At 35.2% G+C, this 19,457-nt stretch overlaps 1 protein-coding gene across 3 annotated transcripts in view; it reads right to left on the reverse strand.

Moving 5' to 3' along the window:
• The window catches only part of GRID2 (glutamate ionotropic receptor delta type subunit 2), a 1,644,075-nt gene that overhangs the window by 660,504 nt on the left and 964,114 nt on the right, over positions 1 to 19,457 (reverse strand). For all 3 annotated transcript variants that reach the window (XM_027544060.1, XM_027544061.1, XM_027544059.1), the window contains exons 5-6: positions 9,643 to 9,696; positions 1,631 to 1,804 (exon numbers count right to left, since the gene is read on the reverse strand). In XM_027544060.1, the coding sequence (XP_027399861.1) occupies positions 1,631 to 1,804; positions 9,643 to 9,696 (228 nt within the window). The remainder of the gene's footprint in view (positions 1 to 1,630; positions 1,805 to 9,642; positions 9,697 to 19,457) is intronic.

Consider the following 19,457-nt stretch of genomic DNA (forward strand, 5'->3'; position numbering starts at 1 on the left):
TAGGCTTGAGTGGCTCACTTTGACTTCTGTTTTCTTATCAATTACTTTCAGATCCAAATTTTTACCAAGGTGCAAAGCACCATGGTAGGTACGATGGGAAAAAGAAAGAAAGACAAATACTTAATGTGATTTTATGATGTCTGGAGGGAGCTCATTCTAAAGGAGCTTAAAAATCTACTAGCAAAATTCTGTGGGCAATGATTCCGGAGACAGCTGTGGGGTAAATACATACTGCTCATTGCAATGGTGGAGAAGGAAATGGCAAACCACTCCAGTATTCTTGCCTAGAGAATCCCGTGGACAAAGGAGCCTGGTGGGCTGTCGTCTATGGGGTCACACAGAGTCGGACATGACTGAAGTGACTTAGCAGCAGCAGCAGCCCCAGCATCACGATGGTAATAAGTATGAAGAAATGGCTAGATAAATGGCCATTTATCTGAAATATTCAAAGCTGACTAAAAATAGGGAAACTGTTATCTTTCAAACAAGGAAGCCGTTTAGCCAAGTCACCTTATTTATCTAGTATTATTAGGAATAAACTAGTTCTCCTAAAATGATTTTTCCTGCCTTTTCAAACTGAACATCTCTAAATACTAAAATACTATTTCTATTAAACATTTTGAAGAAATAGGTTTCTAAAATACATCCTATGTTTTTCTTCCTACTTATGAAATTGACCATGACTTTAATCTTTATTGGTATCTCAGGGTTACTGTTTAAATATTAACTCATAAACTAGCTATATACAATAGTGATACACTTGGGATTGTATTATAATGTAGAGTTGTTTTACAGAGAAGGTGCTGCTCTGATAGGATATTTGAATTAGAGTATCTCTTTGATTTCTCTTTTTATGTTTCTTGCCTCGTTACAGGGCTTCCTATGCCCTATTATAGTTGATGTGCCTGCCTTTGTCAAACCTCCTTCAAACTGACATATTGAGATGGCCAGTACAAAGAGAAATAACACAAAAAATTCTGATAGGAGTTTCCTTAAGAAAAAGAAATAGGATCCAGATGAGTATTAAAAGGGCATTCTTATGTGTACGCTACAGGGACTTGGTATTCTTTTTTTTTTTTTTTTTTCGTTTTGCTGCTCAGAGATTGTATTCATTTACTTTCAAATTCTTTGTTGTATTCTGAATAGCAAATGTTTCAGCTATCTCCCATCTGAGTTGGATAAACTTTATATAACACTACTGCATTTTCGGATTGCTAAATATTTTTCTGGTGAAGTCCTTCCAACCAGAAATTAATCTATAAAAAGGTATAGGCTTCTATATCCTTGTTATGCCAGAAAAGGCAAACAAATTTATTAGCTTAATAATTTGGAGTTTAGCATTAAGGAGTATCAATCACAAATTCCACCATGAGAAATGCTATTGATCTACTTGCTGAAAAGAGAATAACCTTTACTGATTATATTTTTACCAAATAGATATTTTGCTGTAATGAAATTTAGAGCAATCAAAGACAGATTCTTAGCACTCTTCCCAAGTAGACTTATGAAATTGCTGGACCAAAAATGGAAACATGTAGAATTCTGAATGCAATGCCACCAGAAAATGTCTCTCTACAACTGACCAAAAGAAAAAAATCCTTAGAGAAATATCTGGGTGCTTAGAATATACCTCCATATTCTGAGCAAATGGATCCTTTGGATCACACAATGTTGAAGATATTCGATGGTTGCCACGGAAACATCGCTGACTTATATTCTGGGGGACTGGAAATGTCTGTCGAATGATGGTTAACCTTCCAATTGACCTTCTTACAAGTTCCTGTACATCCACATCATTTATTTCCTATAAGATAAGAAATGGAAGAATTAGAAATGTTATAGTACACAACAGAAACACAAAACTATTAATGAGTTGTTATCAGGAAATGCTAAGAGATTCTGTTACTGTAATACATTTGCTTAATGCTTAGCCCACATCCAAGTGGAAACAACACCACATGTTCATTAAAATAATCAACTCATTTGTAGTTGCTGTCTGTGCTTTAAATTATATGTATTTATGTATATAATTAATGAATGCCTAAATAATTTCAAATGAAGTGATGGACTTGAATACTTTTTATTTATAATAAGTTTATAATATGTTGAATACTTCAGAAAACTATGTGTTGTCTAAACATTGGAAAAGGTCACAAAGGAAGCTGTTATTACACTTAATTATTCATTAATGGATTTCAAGGTACTTTGATGACATAGGAAGATAGTTGTAATGTAAGAATTATATATATATATATATTAGCAATGAAAAGGGGGTTCTTAAGACAGTAGAGAGAGAAAGAGGAGGCATCATTTTTTAAGACTTTTCCCAATTATTTCTTAGAACTATTGGTGTTAACTCATGGACTTGTTTTGATAAGAAATAGATAAAATGTTCATTAACTGCTGACCTGATATATTAGTATATAATTGTGTTCTTAACATAAAGATAAAAACTTCTATTGATTAATACAAAATGAACTCCAGTGATGTTTATCCAAATTACTACTAGTTTGCATATAAGCCTTTGAGAACGCAAAGGAAAGCATTTTCTTCTTCCTTTTCCCAGTCACCATCCAACTCTAGACTTAAACTTTAAGATTTGACTCAACTATGGATGTGAAAATAAAAAAATAAAATAATAAAATAATATTTTTAACATACATCTGTTCTAATTGAACATTATTCTAATTGGAATTAGAATAGATGTGATCAAAATAAATTTTACTTTTAATGCAGCCTTTAGTTAGGTAGTTTGTAATTCATGGTATCCATCTGAAATCTTTTAAACCGATGAAGTCTTTGTAATTAACATATTATTGCTTTCAACAGATTCTTGCTGCTGCTGCTAAGTCACTTTAGTCGTGTCCGACTGTGTTACCCCATAGACGGCAGCCCACCAGGCTCCCCCGTCCCTGGGATTCTCCAGGCAAGAACATTGGAGTGGGTTGCCATTTCCTTCTCCAGTGCATGAAAGTGAAAAGTGAAAGTGAAGTTGCTCAGTTGTGTTCCACTCTTCGCTACCCCATGGACTGCAGCCCACGGGGCTCCTCTGTTCATGGGATTTTCGAGGCAAGAGTACTGGAGTGGGGTGCCATTGCCTTCTCTGACAGATTCTTACAGCAACAGAAATAAAAGATTTGACATAGGATACATATTGGACTGCAATGAGTATTTGTTAGGTTTGTTTCAAAGAATTATCACAGAATAATGAAAGAGAAAAAGATAATTTACAAGTGCAAATTTTCTTTGTCATAGAACATATTAGCTTTAAAATCCCTCCTTTATTTATGATCTTTATGAAATAAAGATTTTTCTGAAAATAAAATAACACCTGCCATCAGCCATATCTAGTATAATATCCTGGATTTCCAGTCAATTAATGTACCATAAAGATGATTTTTCTCAGTTTAAAATGCCATCTTTTTCCTTTAGTGTGTATCATTTCACTGGCCACCAAAACTTCTGTCTGGCAAAAGCAGGGCAGTTTTTAATTCTCTGCCATCTACTCACAAAGTAAAATTAAACACTGTCTACAGTGTCTATCAACTTCATGTTAGGTCTGAATTTTAAACAGGAAATGTTTAAAATAAATTTTTATTGTTATTCAATGATATTACATGTTTAAAAATTTTTAATATTATGCAGATAGGCATCTTGATTTTTAAAAAGCAGTGAAAAATTCTACCACTCTCATAATATTGACTAAGTTGTGTTATATATGTGGTCTTTTTTCTTTAGCAATATGAGATTTATCAATATTTTGTCAAATACTACTATTTCTACACGCTCCACTAGTGCTGAACTACAAATCAGCATATTAGAACAAAAATGTACATTTATTAAGATCCTACTATATTTTGGGAAAAATACTAAGTACTTAACACATTATTTCATTTTCTGCTAAAAACTACATTCTGATTCAGATGTTGTTAATTCTCACTTACAAATAAAGAAGTAGGGAGATTCCAAGTTCTTCATCAACATACCCTTTACTCATAATGAGATTTTATAAATGTCATCAAAAGACACTCTCTGAAGTAATCATGTAAGGAATCCATTTTTCCTTACAGGAATTATTTAGATTAATATTCATGAGTGATAGGAATTAAAACAATAAAGATATATTATTCTAGAATTTAATAGCCTAATGATTCTATAAGGAATGGTACAGTCATCTATCATGAGCCAAAGTCTTTGAGAGGACTATTTTTAAATCCATAAAAAAGGATGGTTACCTTTTACAAGTTCTAAAAGCTGAAGTCCTCAGATGTCTAAATGACTAAACTATATCTGAGAAAATGTCAATTTGAATTGAATATATTTTGCCTATTATTATTTGAGGAAGAGAAAAGAAAGTAATTTTCTGGTAGGAAAGAATCTGCCATTCTGAATGAAGCTAACAGACAATCTGTCTCAAAAAATTCACTTGCAGTTTTAGTTTTGACACCTGATCTCAAAAATAGTTTGATAGTGATATGAAAACTTGATTAAGTAGCTATTTTATATTTACAGAACTTCTACGTTCCAGAAGATGCATTTCAAAAGTGGTAAATACAATGTCATGTAAACAGTGGAAGCCAAGTAAATATTTAATCTTTTAAGAAATATTTTTAAAAGAAAATTGTTAGGTAAACTGCTTTATTAAAATATGAAGCTGTTGCATAATCTATTGGAATCTATGCTGTTCAAATGTGCAGACTTTTAAAAATGTTAAAATAACTGATTTAAAAAATAATCATATGAAGAACTAGTTTACCACACACTCAACTGAGTCCCCTGTACTACCTAAATATGCTACTAAGTTATACAGACATTTTCTGAGTCTGAAGGAATTTAAAGAAAGTAAATTAAAAATTATTTGTCATTTTTGTATTATTTATTTCAGTGAGTATATTTATGAAATAAGAATTAATATTGCAATGAAAAAAATATGTTTTAGTGTACTTAATTTTTCTCAAGTGTTCTTCTTTAAGAGCAAAGCATTCAGCTTTTTTTTTCTCCAAAAATTATTTACATGGATAATCAAAAATTATCAAGAGTCAAATCAATATATCCGAGAAAATATTCTTATTCACTTTACTGTGATAGTTTAACTTAGGGTGAATTCTGAATGGAGTCAAAGCCAAGGAAGGGAAAAGCTAAAATATCTGGTAGGGCTATAACTCCACCAGAAACAGCCAATTTCCAGAACAAATCTTTTAGGAGAATTGGATCACTCCTGAATCCTTTTAGGATATCAGCTTTAAGCTTAAGTTAATAGAATTCCAGGGAAGGAATGACTCAAAATCTATTAGATCGGATGCCAATCTGTATTACATAAACTATTTCAGAATAGGATTCCTTCCTCCTTTCCTATTCTTTTATCTCTTAATATCTAATGAAGTTCTTGGCGTATAGTAGGTATTCATTAAATGTACTGTCAAATAAAAAATTGAATGAATGGCAAGATTTCAGCAAACCATCTTTGAAAGATAGATCCCTGAAACTTTAAGTAGAGACACTGGGGTGCTTTAATAACTTTATCTATTATAAATAAAGCAGATTTTAGTAATGATACTAAGCAGTGTGCTATGTAGTGTAATTTGAAAAGATTATATTATTGTTGTGTTACTGGTATGTTTATGCTCTCCATACTTTAACAAAAAAGACCCTTTGATGCTTCCATAAAGTTTAACAGTAATGTGAAATTATTATACAAATACCATGAAACATGGAAAAAACCAACTGCAGACTATAAAGTGGAAAAAGGAACAGAATGTCAACTTTCTGCTTGACAGATTAGTAGCGAGCAGTTCAATTAATCACCAAATTAGAAAAATGAAAAATATTCATTACACATATTCAAATCTCAACCATAACAACAACAACTTCACTGCAGAAGTAAGCAGTGATTAGCAGAGAATAATGGCTTAAACTAAAAAACTAGTATTTAAATAAGAAGTCAGGACACCAAGGGTCAGGTTTAGTATCATCAGGGAATGGAAGACTACATATAGCATTATGCTTCTTGCTGCTCTAAACTGTGTGTGTGTGTGTGTGTGTGTGTGTGTGTGTGTTAAGTGGTATTGAAACATTAAGTGGTATTGACCTGCTCTGCCTAAAGTTACATCTCTTCTCAAGGACTAGTAAGGAGGGCTGTGGGTAAAAAACAGCCAAGGGTTTCAGTAACAAAGTGAAGTGACATTTATAACAATTTACAGTAGGAAACTAACATGTGAATGAGAAAAGAACTGAGGTTTTCTATACCGTGTTCTATACTTCTAATATGTATTTATGTATGTATATCTTCTTATCTGAGCTTCTAACTTGTAAAACTTAAATAAAGTGCTAGGCCATCTGCTTCGGGACCCTGAAGGGATGACAATACTTATAAGGAAAGGCTGTTCTCTGCTGGATCACCTGATTGCAGGGAAAAGATAAATACCATTTCCAACTACTAGCGTATGATTGATTACACCATATGAACTAGCATAGCCTCTCATTATTATAGCATATTTGATGCAAATGAAACAAATTTACTGTTTTCAAGCTTGAGCATCAATTTGTATCACGATGCACAATGCCAACTTTGATTTATAGTTTCTTTGAGAAACTGTTGGTGCAATAAGATTAAGTAAATGTTTGCAACCCATTTTAAAATTAGCAACAAAATAGTAGCTACACAAAGCAAACTAATCGGATTCATAATGTCCATGTTCAAACAAAATGGGCATTTGCAAGTTGTTGGATTTTGTTGTTGTTGTTGCTCCTTTTAGAGTTTATTATTTTCCTAGGAAACTTGAGGAATTCATGTTTCTCATTTTATGGAAATTAAGATAAATTTTGATTCATTTATTATAAACAGATGTATAAAACAAATAAAGGTAGTGACTCTCAAGTTTCCTGAGGCATATTTCAGAGAGAATGAGGTGGCTGGATGGAATCATGTAGAATTAAGAGGGCTGAGCACAGATACATATATGGATGGTATCTCTTAGGGATGAAAGTACAGAAAATATACTTGATTTCTGATTTTTTTTAACCTAGTTTAGGGAAAAAACATAATAACCAATGTAAACAGTGCAGGCTGTGACCATGAGATTTTTCAAAGACCAAGTGGTATTGACCTGCTCTGCCTAAAGTTACATCTCTGCTCAAGGACTAGTAAGGAGGACTGTGAGCAGAAAAGAGATAAGGGTTTCAGTGATGGTAAAAGTGAAGCTATAGTTATAACAATTTACAGTGGGAAACTAACATGTGAATGAGAAAATACTGAGGTTTTCTATACTGTGTTTTATACTTCTAATATTTATTGAGTTATTAGATTGTTTTTTGTGTGGATTTTTTTTTTTGTAAAATAGGGACTCAAATTATGAAACAATTGTTGAAAGACATCATTGGCCCTAATATTTTATGAAATAAAACTTAATGAGAAGTTTAACAGAATGAGTTACAATTTTATGAAAGATATAGTAAAATATAAGCTATTGCTCTTTCTATAAATGAAATACATACTACTTAAACTTCCTTTTTATAATATGAAAAAGCAGTTTCTTCCATAGCACAAACTGACAAGCAAGCAGTGGACAGATGGTCATTGGTGTCATGGGAAGCTCTCTCTACCTGGGTTCACATTTTCAGGATACAAGGATAACATTAGAAGTTAAGTTGAATATGGGGAAAATGTTAATTCAGGGGTCCTTTCTGCAATCTTACCAAAGAATAGAAAAGAATGGGCATTCCATTTATCAATTGTAAGTGTTAATTTGTTTGATTAATCCATGTCTCTAAAGAGGCAAGAAATCACTTTTCCCCCCTAGTCATCAGTATTGACACAAACAAGTAAAACAGCTCCAGTTTGTTTCATATCAAAAAAGCTGAGTGGCCTACTACCCATCAGAAGGTGGGTGTGAAACAATAATAAGAAATTAGGAGGATTCTCTATTTCAAAAAATAGTAATCCAGAAAATATTAAGCTAAAGACAAAAAGTAACATAAAACTTACTGGCTCCTATAAGGTTGAAATTTAGGAGCATAAATTTCAAAAATATAATCTATAAGGAAAATTATTTTAAAAAAAAGCAACAACAACCAAAGCTTTAGACTGGAAAAGACTAAGTTTTAAATCCCATTATTACCACTTAATAGTTGCATAATATTTGACAAACCATTTGATTTATTTCAACCTTAGATTCTTTGGGAAAAAAGAGATAAAAATGCCTAGAAAAGGTATTTCTAGGTATGTGGTTGGTTTGTTGTCTCCCTTTCCCTTAATCCATCCTGATGATTAGTCATTCTAGACTGACTTAAAAACTTCATTGAAAAGCAGATCTGACATACACATGTTATCTGTGGGGATCTCTGAAGAACACATCTTAATCTGACATAAGAAATACACCGACAAATCATGTAGAATCAAAGTCTGGCAGGCAAAAAATAGGTTTGTAAAATGTTTCCAGTGCCTTTAAACTGAACAAAAAGAACCATCAAGAAAGCTAAAATTCATCAGTGAAGGGTGTTGTAGGAGAAACAACTTGAAACTAAGAATCATTTTTATTTCTCTGTATAAGGAAAGGCAAGACCCCATTTCCTCAATACTTCATAACACTATTTATTGTTCAACAAAATAATATGTGAGTAAGTGATCTGTGAACTTTTAATGTACTCTGATCATTATTGCAATACCATTTACTGTCATTTGTCAGGCATCATGTTCAGAGCATTCAATAATATTTCACTTAATTTTCATTAAGAACTGGTAAAGTAAATGTTGTTGTACCTACAGTACAAACTAATAAATAACCCCTGAGGCACAGGATATTTTATTATATATCCATAGTAACACAGCTATGAACCAATTTCAAAGCCAGGATTGAGCCTATCTTGCTGAATTCGAGACTAGAATTCTTGTCAAAAATGCTACTTTGCTCCTGAGATAAAATGGATTATTCTATAATTCAACATTAGTATCATTTGATAAACAACACATTATTTTTTCCATAAGTAATAGATATACTGAATACTAGATCTTTATCTCATTACTTGTCCCTGACTAATCTACTCATTTTCCTTTCTAACTCTGACTGGCAGGTGCTAATGGTACAACCTATTTCACAGGGCTCTCGTGTTGTAATACTGTATTTTTAATCTTACGCATTGTTTTTGCAAAAAAATCTTCCACAAGAAATTTGACAAGTTGGTGGATTTTAAAACAGTTGTGTTTCTTTATGAAAAGCAAAACAATCTGCTCTTATTTATTCATATTCATGTGAGGAACTATTTAATCCACTTGTAAGGGGGTGGGATATAAAAGTTCTAGAAACAACAGTAAAATATAAATGGAACACAGGCCCTCCACTGGGAGGGATTCACTTTGCTTACAAAGAAGAACTGTACTTTTTATAAAAATGATCTCTGATGTAAGCAGTGTGTGCCAACGGAAAAGGCTAAAAGATACTCAGTGGGGAAGACATTCTGTATTTACTTTATTCATACAAAGCCCTTTATAATTTGCAAAAACTCCTTATTCTATTTTATTTAACAGCATCCTTTCAGTGAGCTGAAAGTTTACTCTGTGTTCCTGTTAGAAATTCAAGGCTGTAGCTGTGACTATACTTATGAAAACAGGACTCAGAGTTGACAGTAAGGTTTAGTTAGATTTACCTCATTTATAATGATCCAGTGACAGTCAAAAGCAACCAAATTAGTCTCCACAACCTGGAACAGAAAACAAACCAGCTATCAGTCAGCATTAATTGTGAAAAACAAACCAAACTAAAAAGATATACTTGACAAATGACAAAGATGTATCACATGTTGGAAAGGTCCTTTTCAACTGAAAAGTCAACTGAAAATGGAAAACCATTACAGTAAAATATGGTAGAAGCATTTGTGTTCATCTTGTAAGTGCAGTGTAGACTCTCTAAGTTTGAAAATAAAGTTAATTAAAAGCCTAGAAAAACAAAGGCTTCGAATGAAAAAAAGAATACAAATAATACTGTTTTTGTGATTTAACTGAGTAGAATTTGCATTGAATTTCCTAGTCCAAATAAAGCTTTGGTGACCTTGTATCATCTACCTAATAAATATCTAAGTATATATCCTTCCATTATCTGGCTCTAATTTAACATTCTTATCTGTTACGTCCCTGTGTATGTGTTTTGTCATCGTCTTGACAAAGTAAAATGTCCATGTTCCAAAAACCTTTGAGTATGTGTACTGAGGAGATCCAATTGTAAAATTACCTGAATGAAAAGACTATAAAAGTGATGGACAGATCCAACCAGTCCATTCTGAAGGAGATCAGCCCTGGAATTTCTTTGGAGGGAATGATGCTAAAGCTGAAACTCCAGTACTTCGGCCACCTCATGCGAAGGGTTGACTCATTGGAAAAGACTCTGATGCTGGGAGGGATTGGGGGCAGGAGGAGAAGGGGACAACAGAGGATGAGATGGCTGGATGGCATCGCTGACTCGATGGACGTGAGTCTCAGTGAACTCTGGGAGTTGGTGATGGACAGGGAGGCCTGGCGTGCTGCGATTCATGGGGTCACAAAGAGTCGGACAAGACTGAGCGACTGATCTGATCTGATCTGATAGTTGGCTAGGGACTTCCCTGGTGGCTCAGATGGTAGAGTGTCTGCCTGCAATTCGATCCCTGGGTCGGGAAGATCCCCTGGAGAAGGAAATGGCAACCCATTCCAGTACTCTTGCCTGGAAAATTCCACGGACAGAGGAGCCTTGTAGGCTACAGTCCATGGGGTCGCAAACAGTTGGAAACGACTGAGCGACTTCACTCACGTCACTCATAGTTGGCTAATTTCAGTAGTGTTGCTAATAATATGAGCAGAAAGAAAATGTATGTAAAAGAAAAAGTAAACTATGTATAGGTAGCAATCTTGACTGAATAGATTTAAATAAATCGATTCTAAATTATCCTTGCTACTGCTAAGTCACTTCAGTCGTGTCCGACTCTGTGAGACCCCATAGACGGTAGCCCACCAGGCTCCCCCGTCCCTGGGATTCTCCAGGCAAGAACACTGGAGTGGGTTGCCATTTCCTTCTCCAATGCATGAAAGTGAAAAGTGAAAGGGAAGTTGCTCAGTCGTGTCCCACCCTCATCGATCCCATGGACTGCAGCCTTCCAGGCTCCTCCATCCATGGGATTTTCCAGGCAAGAGTACTGGAGTGGGGTGCCATTGCCTTCTCCGAAAATTATCCTTGGCTTAGGCCAAAAAAGTAACCCTACTGGCAGTGCGTTTTCATTCTATCCAACTTTATCATGAACATCCTACGACATGTTCTTATGATTCATGCCATGGAACACATAGATAAAAGTTAGGTTAGATTGTTTTATAAGAGATTGCTGTGCTATTTTCACCAGTAACACCAAAAGATCAGGTGTTAAGTGAGGATGCTTTCTAATAACTAGCAAGGAATTGTTATAAAGTATGAATTACTTGGAGATCAGTCCTGGGTGTTCATCGGAAGGGCTGATGCTGAAGCTGAAACTCCAATACTTTGGCCACCTCATGCAAAGAGTTGACTCATTGGAAAAGACTCTGATGCTGGGAGGGATTGGGGGCAGGAGGAGAAGGGGACAACAGATGATGAGATGGCTGGATGGCATCACTGACTCGATGGACGTGAGTCTGAGTGAACTCCGGGTGTTGGTGATGGACAGGGAGGCCTGGCGTGCTGCGATTCATGGGGTCGCAAGGAGTCGGACACGACTGAGTGACTGAACTGAACTGAACTGAACTGATGAATTACTTTTGGAGAGGAAAATTGCAATCCACTCCAGTATTCTTGCCTGGAGAATCCCATGGTCAAGCCTGGTGGGCTACAGTCCATGGGGTCGCAGGGAGTCCGACACAATTGAGTGACTAATGCATACACAATGCATAAATTACTTTTGGGGGTTAGTCTTTGTCTTACTGAGAAATGCCTACTGAAAGATCCATTGCATCATGAGAAACAATTGGAATTACATTTATGTGAGTCAATACTTTCTCAATTATATAATTATTAGGAGAATATTTTTTAAATTTTGGTATACATTTTATACTATTTCCATATATATCATCACATAGATTCCTATGATCTTACTAAGGTGCCTTAATAATAAATATCTTATCACAGAAGTGAGGACATGTGATCTATTTTTAAACTATACTATTATTATTGCTTTTGAAATACATACATGTTCAACTTTAGGTGAAACAATGTAGAAAGTATGACCAATGGCAGTTTTCAATTTTAGCTTAAAAAGTCACTTTATACCAGTAATGGCATCCATTGTTTCTAATTTAATAATTATTTTACTTTAATCATCTTAGATAAACTATCACCAGTAACTTATTGGAAATAAAAAGTGTTATACAAAATAAGTGCTTTAAAAGCTATTTATATAAAGTGTATATTTATATATTATGTTGATATGTATATATGACATACTATTATATTTATACTAGTGTGTAATATGGAGAAGGCAATGGCACCCCACTCCAGTACTCCTGCCTGGAAAATCCCATGGACGGAGGAGCCTGGTGGGCTGCAGTCCATGGGGTCGCTAAGAGTCGGACACGACTGCGAGACTTCACTTTCACTTTTCACTTTCATGCATTGGAGGAGGAAATGGCAACCCACTCCAGTGTTCTTGCCTGGAGAATCACAGGGACTGGTGGGCTGCCGTCTCTGTGGTCGCACAGAGTCGGACACGACTGAAGCGACTTAGCAGCAGCAGCAGTGTGTAATATATGAATATATTAATATATACATATATCTCCAGAGAAATAAATTTTACAGTAGAGTTAAAAGAAACGGTAAAAAAGAGTGATAATAATATGTTTATGTTTTTCCCAATCAAATGGAGCTAAAGTGAATACTCTTAGGAAAGACATATTTACATAAAAATAAATTCTCAGTTATTTTTGTAGATAACAAATATCAAACAACTATTATAAATACTAAATCAATACATCTATCTGATAATTTAACTTTTTATTCATATTAATCACTTTCCATTTGATATATTTTAGACTAAGTAATGTATCAAACTAACTGCATTACCAGCTTGAAGGACTGAATTAGTAATACAACTGGACAAAGGATTAAGAAGATATGTAAGGCATTCTAGAATATTTTAAGTCTTCATATTTACACTTATACTAGGGGCTTTCCCAGTGGCTTAGTGGTAAAGAGTCTGTCTGTAATGCAGGAGACTTGCAAGAGACACAGGTTTGATCCCTGGGTCAGGAAGATCCCCTGGAGTAGGAAATGGCAACTGACTGCATTAATTACATTCTTGCCTGGAAGATCCCATAGACAGAGGAACCTGGCTACAGGATCATGAGGTTGCAAAAGAGTTGGGCACGACTGAGCAACTAAAGAACAACATACTAGAACTCGGAACAGAGAAATTGTTTCTTTTTCTTATCTTCCTTACTTAAGTAGCACATTTCCTATTTCAGCAGTAAACATATTTTAAGCCAATGAAAAGGATTAAGCGATTTGATTGAAATATTTACTCCCTTTTATTTTTCTAGTTGGAACCTATTTTATACCTAATTCCATCACTGTTATAGTTATAGTTGTTTGGTTTCATTCTGTGGACTTATATAAATGTCCAGCAAGTTAGTACAGCCTAACTATACTATTTACTCCCAAATTTCAATTTTCGTTGATTGTTATGAAATAATAAAGGTCCTACAAATAATGTATACTGTATTACCATATAATAATAAGCACTGCCCAAAAGATCACGTGATGCTTGGGCTATGAAAGACAATGGCAGTAAGAAAAGATTAACTAATATTTGGCAAAACTAATACAATTATGTAAAGTTTAAAAATAAAATAAAATTAATTAAAAAAAAAAAAAGATTAACCAATGGTTTAACTAGTAGGTTTGGTTACAATATAACAGGAATAAAGGAAGTAGGGGTTTTCCTTGGTTATCTGTTTCTCTCCCCTCTTGTCCCATGCTTCTCGCTTATCACTACCCATGTATACATTAATAACATAGAGGGACCCAGGTTCATATTCATATAGAGTTGCTTCCATATCAACGTAGAGTAACACAGTTATAACAAATGAGACTATCCTACTTCCCAAGCAGCTTAGCTTACTTTAAGAAAATTGAACAAAAAAAGGGGAAAAAAATCAAGTCCTGTCAGGAAGATAAGCGATGAGTAAGGACAGACCATCTGTCACTGGCAGGAACTTTAGAACTTCTGAATCTTTAGAAAAGCCTGACAATTTATCACCATGTCTTCCATCATCCGTTCTCAAATCTTTAGATGTGCTAAATATAAGACAATCCAAAGCAAAGAAACTGCCGGAGCGTATATCTCACTGGTAATAAATGTGGAACAGTTCCTATGAGCACAGAGGACAATTTAATTGACTCAACAATAACAGCAGCATGCTGTTTTTCACTCAACCTTGTAGCTTAACTAAATTAAGCTCACTCCCTTTGCAGGATATACTATATAATCCACATTTGTGCAAAGGGTTCCCGTGCTCTGTGCATCTGCAAGCAGGAAATAGGTGTTTGCTTGCTACTACTGCCCATTCCAAAGTGTCAAGTGGCATCCTTGAGTGACAGTCTGCCTTGGGAAAGGCACTCGCAGTTATTTGGAGCAAGTGGCCAAAGAAATACTGAAAAGTTACTCCCATCCTGGCTTCTCATCTACTGTGATACTATAGCTTATATCTGCATTTCTCAAACTGTATTCTGTGGGACACTATTTTCACTACAATTTGTTAGCTTTCTGTAGCCAAACCCGATTTAGAAATGTTGAGTTAAGCCAAGTTAAAGAGATGTATTACTGCATTAATCCTCAAAGCTTTTAACAGGTTAATATCAATATTGAAATATAACTAACATAAAAGTCATATTAATGTGTAATATTGTTTTATACATTATTATTTTGAGCATATGGCTTCAGACTTAAGAGCATGAGCTCTGAAGTCAGAGATTTTTCTCTATTATCTTACAGTGTGACTTTGAACATATGACCAATTCTGTGGCCTCAGTTTCCTTCTTTGTCATTAGGGTTAATGACAGGACCCACAACTAAACTACCACCAAGACAGTCATGAAAAAGGTTAAATGCAATAATAGCACATACTAAAAACTCTCAGTGAATATCAACACCTCATACTTTAATAAATGTGCTTTATAGATCTCTAAGGTACTTGGAATTTAGCATATTCCAAAATATTTTGATCATGGAAACCATTTTTCCCCCAATACAAATCTCATGGGATTAGTACTTTTGGGGAGATATAGACTGGAACCTATGCTAATTTAGTCACACATATTTAAGAGTTCTAAAATTGTACTGAAGCACCACGAGAAAATTCATAATTTCAAAAGCATGGCCTTATAATAATCCTAGAGAGAGTTTTCCAACTAATAAAGGAAATTTTTTTCACAAAACAAAACTTATACCAAAAGTTGAATCAACATATTTTATGTAAAACCCAAATGCATATGTAATAGTTCTAACAAGAGTAATATTTGTTCTTCTTTTCATTTTTTATTAAATCTTTTAAATTTTTATCCATTTCTAGTTAAAATAAGATAAAATCAAATCACTATTTATTTTCTAATAAAATATAGAAAGATATATATCAAGTATAAAATTTATAGTACACAATAGATTATTAGCAAGGAATTCATGGATTTACGGTACAAACTCAATACCCAATTGCCTGAGTGCCATATATGGGTCAATTGTACTATTAATACAATAGAGTTCTGCTATAAAACACAATACAATTAAATACTATAATTTTCTGAAATACAGAGTCATAATACAAAACCCCAGACTTCAGGTACACTATACATGCACATGACTTTGTTTTTGTTTTTAGCTTATTTGGTCTACCTCTCACTAGAAGAAGTGAGTTCAGTTCAGTTCAGTCCCTCAGTCCCTCAACTCTTTGTGACCCCATGGACTTCAACACACCAGGCCTCCCTGTCCATCACCAACTCCTGGACTTTACTCAAACTCATGTCCATTGAGTCAGCAATGCCATTCAACCACCTCATCTTCAGTCAGCCCCTTCTCCCGACTTCAGTCTTTCCCAGCATCAGGGTCTTTTCAAATGAGTCAGTTCTTTGCATCAGGTGGCCAAAGTACTGGAGTTTCAGCTTTAGCATCAGCCCTTCCAATGAATATTCAGGACTAATTTCCTTTAGGATAGACTAGTTGGATCTCCTTGCTTCCCAAGGGACTCTCAAGAGTCTTCTCCAACACCACAGTTCAAAGCATCAATTCATCAGCGCTTAGCTTTCTTTATAGTCCAACTCTCACTTCCATACATGACTATTGGAAAAAACATAGGTTTCTCTAGATGGACCTTTATTGCCAAATAATGTTTCTGCTTTTTAATAAGCTGTCTAGGTTGGTCATAACTTTTTTCCCAAGGAGCAAGTGGCTTTTAATTTCCTGGCTGCAGTCTGATTTTGGAGCCCCCAAAAATAGTCTGTCACTATTTCCACTGTTTCCCCATCTATTTCCCATGAAGTGACGGGACCAGATGCCACGATCTTAGTTTTCTGAATGTTGAGTTATAAGCCAACTTATTCACTCTCCACTTTCACTTTCATCAAACAACTCTTTAGTTCTCCGCTTTCTGCCATAAAGGTGGTGTCATCCTTGTGACACCTATCTCAAAATGCTCAAAATTCTCCAGGTCAGTCTTCAACAGTATGCAAACCACTGGATTTAAAAAAGGCAGAGGAACCAGAGATCAAATTGCCATGATCTTAGTTTTCTGAGGTTAAGTTTTCTAAGGTTAGTTTTTCTAAGGTTTTCTTAGTTTTTCTAAGGTTCTAAGTTTTTTTCTAAGGTTTTTCTAAATTTTTTCTTACTTTTTCTAAGGTTAAGAAAACTAAGTTTTCTTAGTTTTCTTAGCATATCTGAGGTTATTGATATTTCTCCCGGCAATCTTGATTCCAGCTTGTGCTTCATCTAGTCCAGCATTTCTCATGATGTACTCTGAATATAAGTTAAATAAGCAGGGTGACAATACGTAGCCTGGAAGTACTCCTTTCTCATGGAACCAGTCTGTTGTTCCGTGTCCAGTTCTAACTGTTGCTTCTTGACCTGAATCAGGAGGCAGGTCAGGTGGTCTGGTAATCCCATCTCTTTAAGAATTTTCCACAGCTTTTTGTTATCCACACAGTCGAAGGTTTTGGGTGGTCAATAAAGCAGAAGTAGATGTTTTTCTGGAACTCTCTTGCTTTTTCAAATGATCCAGCGGATGTTGGCAATTTGATTTCAGGTTCTTCTGCCTTTTCTAAATCCAGTGGTTCACATACTGTTGAAGACTGGCGGGAGAATTTTGAGCATTCCTTTGCTAGCATATGAGAAGAGTGCAATTGTGTGGTAGTTTGAGCATTTTCAGCATTGTCTTTCTTTGGGATTGGAATGAAAACTGACCTTTTCCAGTCCTTTGGCCACTGCTGAGTATTCCAAGTTTGCTGGCATATTGAGTGCAGCACTTTCACAGCATCATCTTTTAGGATTTGAAATAATCAACTGGAATTCCATCACCTCTATTAGCTTTGTTCATAGTGATGCTTCCTAAGGTCCAATTGACTTCTCATTCCACGATGTCTGGCTCTAGGGGAGTGATCACATCATCAAGATTATCTGGGTCGTGAAGATCTTTTTTGTATAGTTCTTCTGTGTATTCTTGTCACCTCTTCTTAAAATCTTCTGCTTCTGTTAGGTCCATACCATTTCTGTCTTTTATTGTGCCTATCTTTGCATGAAATGTTCCCTTGGTATCTCTAATTTTCTTTAAGAGATCTCTAGTCTTTCCCATTCTATTGTTTAGCTCTATTTCTTTGCATTGATCACTGAGGAAGGCTTTCTTATCTCTCCTGGCTATTCTTTGGAACTCTGCATTCAGATGCTTATATCGTTCCTTTTCTTCTTTGCCTTTCGCTTCTCTATGTTTCATAGCTGTTTGTAAGGCCTCCTCAGTCAACCATTTTGCCTTTGTTGCATTCCTTTTTCTTAGGGAATGTCTTGATCACTGTCTTCTATACAATGACATGAACCTCCGTCCATAGTTGTTCAGGCACTCTATCACTTCTAATCCCTTGAATCTATTTGTCACTTCCACTGGATAATCGTAAGGGATTTGATTTAGATCATACCTAAATGGTCTAGTGGTTTTCCCTACTTTCTTCAATTTAAGTCTGAATTTGGCAATAAGGAGTTCATGATCTGAGCCACAGTCAGCTTCTAGTCTTGTTTTTGCTGACTGTATAGAGCTTTTCCATCTTTGGCTGCAAAGAATATAATCAATTTGATTTCAGTATTGACCATCTGGTGATGTCCATGTGTAGAGTTCAAGTGTGGAGTTCATGTAGAAAGATGAACTCCCCAGGTCATTAGGTGCCCCATATGCTACTGGAGAAGAGTGGAGAAATAACTCCAGAAAGAATGAAGAGATGGAGCCAAAGCAAAAACACCACCCAGTTGTGGATGTGACTGGTGATGGAAGTAAAGTGCAATGGTATAAAGAGCAATAATGCATAGGAACCTGGAATGTTAGGTCTATCAATTAAGGCAAATTGGAAGTGGTCAAATAGGAGACGGAAAGTGTGAACATCAACAATTTAGGAATCAGCAAACTAAAATGGACTGGAATGGGTGAATTTAACTCAGATGACCATTATATCAACTACTGTGGGCAAGAATCCCTTAGAGGAAATGGAGTAGCCATCATAGTGAACAGAAGAGTCCAAAATGAAGTTCTTGGATGCAATCTCAAAAACGACAGAATGATCTCTGTTCGTTTCCAAGGCAAACCATTCAATATTACAGTAATCCAAGTCTATGCCCTGACCAATAACTCTGAAGAAGCTGAAGGTGAATGATTCTATGAAGACCTACAAGACCTTTTAGAACTCACACCCAAAAAGGATGTCCTTTTCATTATAGGGGCCTGGAATGCAGAAGTAGGAAGTCAAGAAATACCTGGAGAAATGGGCAAATTTGGCCTTGGAGTACAGAATGAAGCAGGGCAAAGGCTAATAGAGTTTTGATATTGTACAGGAGACAGGGATCAAGACCATCCCCATGGAAAAGAAATGCAAAAAAGCAAAATGGTTGTCTGAGGAGGCCTTACAAATAGCTGTGCAAAGAAGAGAAGTGAAAAGCAAAGGAGAAAAGGAAAGATATTCCCATTTGAATGCAGAGTTCCAAAGAATAGCAAGGAGAGATAAGAAAGCCTTCCTCAGCGATCAGTGCAAAGAAATAGAGGAAAACAACAGAATGGGAAAGACTAGAGATTGCTTCAAGAAAATTAGAGATATCAAGGGGACATTTCATGCAAAGATGGGCTCGATAAAGGACAGAAATGGTATGTACCTAACAGAAGCAGAAGATATTAAGAAGAGGTAGCAAGAATACTCTGAAGAACTGTACAAAAAAGATCTTCACGACCCAGA

The sequence above is a fragment of the Bos indicus x Bos taurus genome, chromosome 6, assembly GCF_003369695.1.
Source record: "Bos indicus x Bos taurus breed Angus x Brahman F1 hybrid chromosome 6, Bos_hybrid_MaternalHap_v2.0, whole genome shotgun sequence".
In the NCBI taxonomy this organism is placed as follows: domain Eukaryota; kingdom Metazoa; phylum Chordata; class Mammalia; order Artiodactyla; family Bovidae; genus Bos; species Bos indicus x Bos taurus.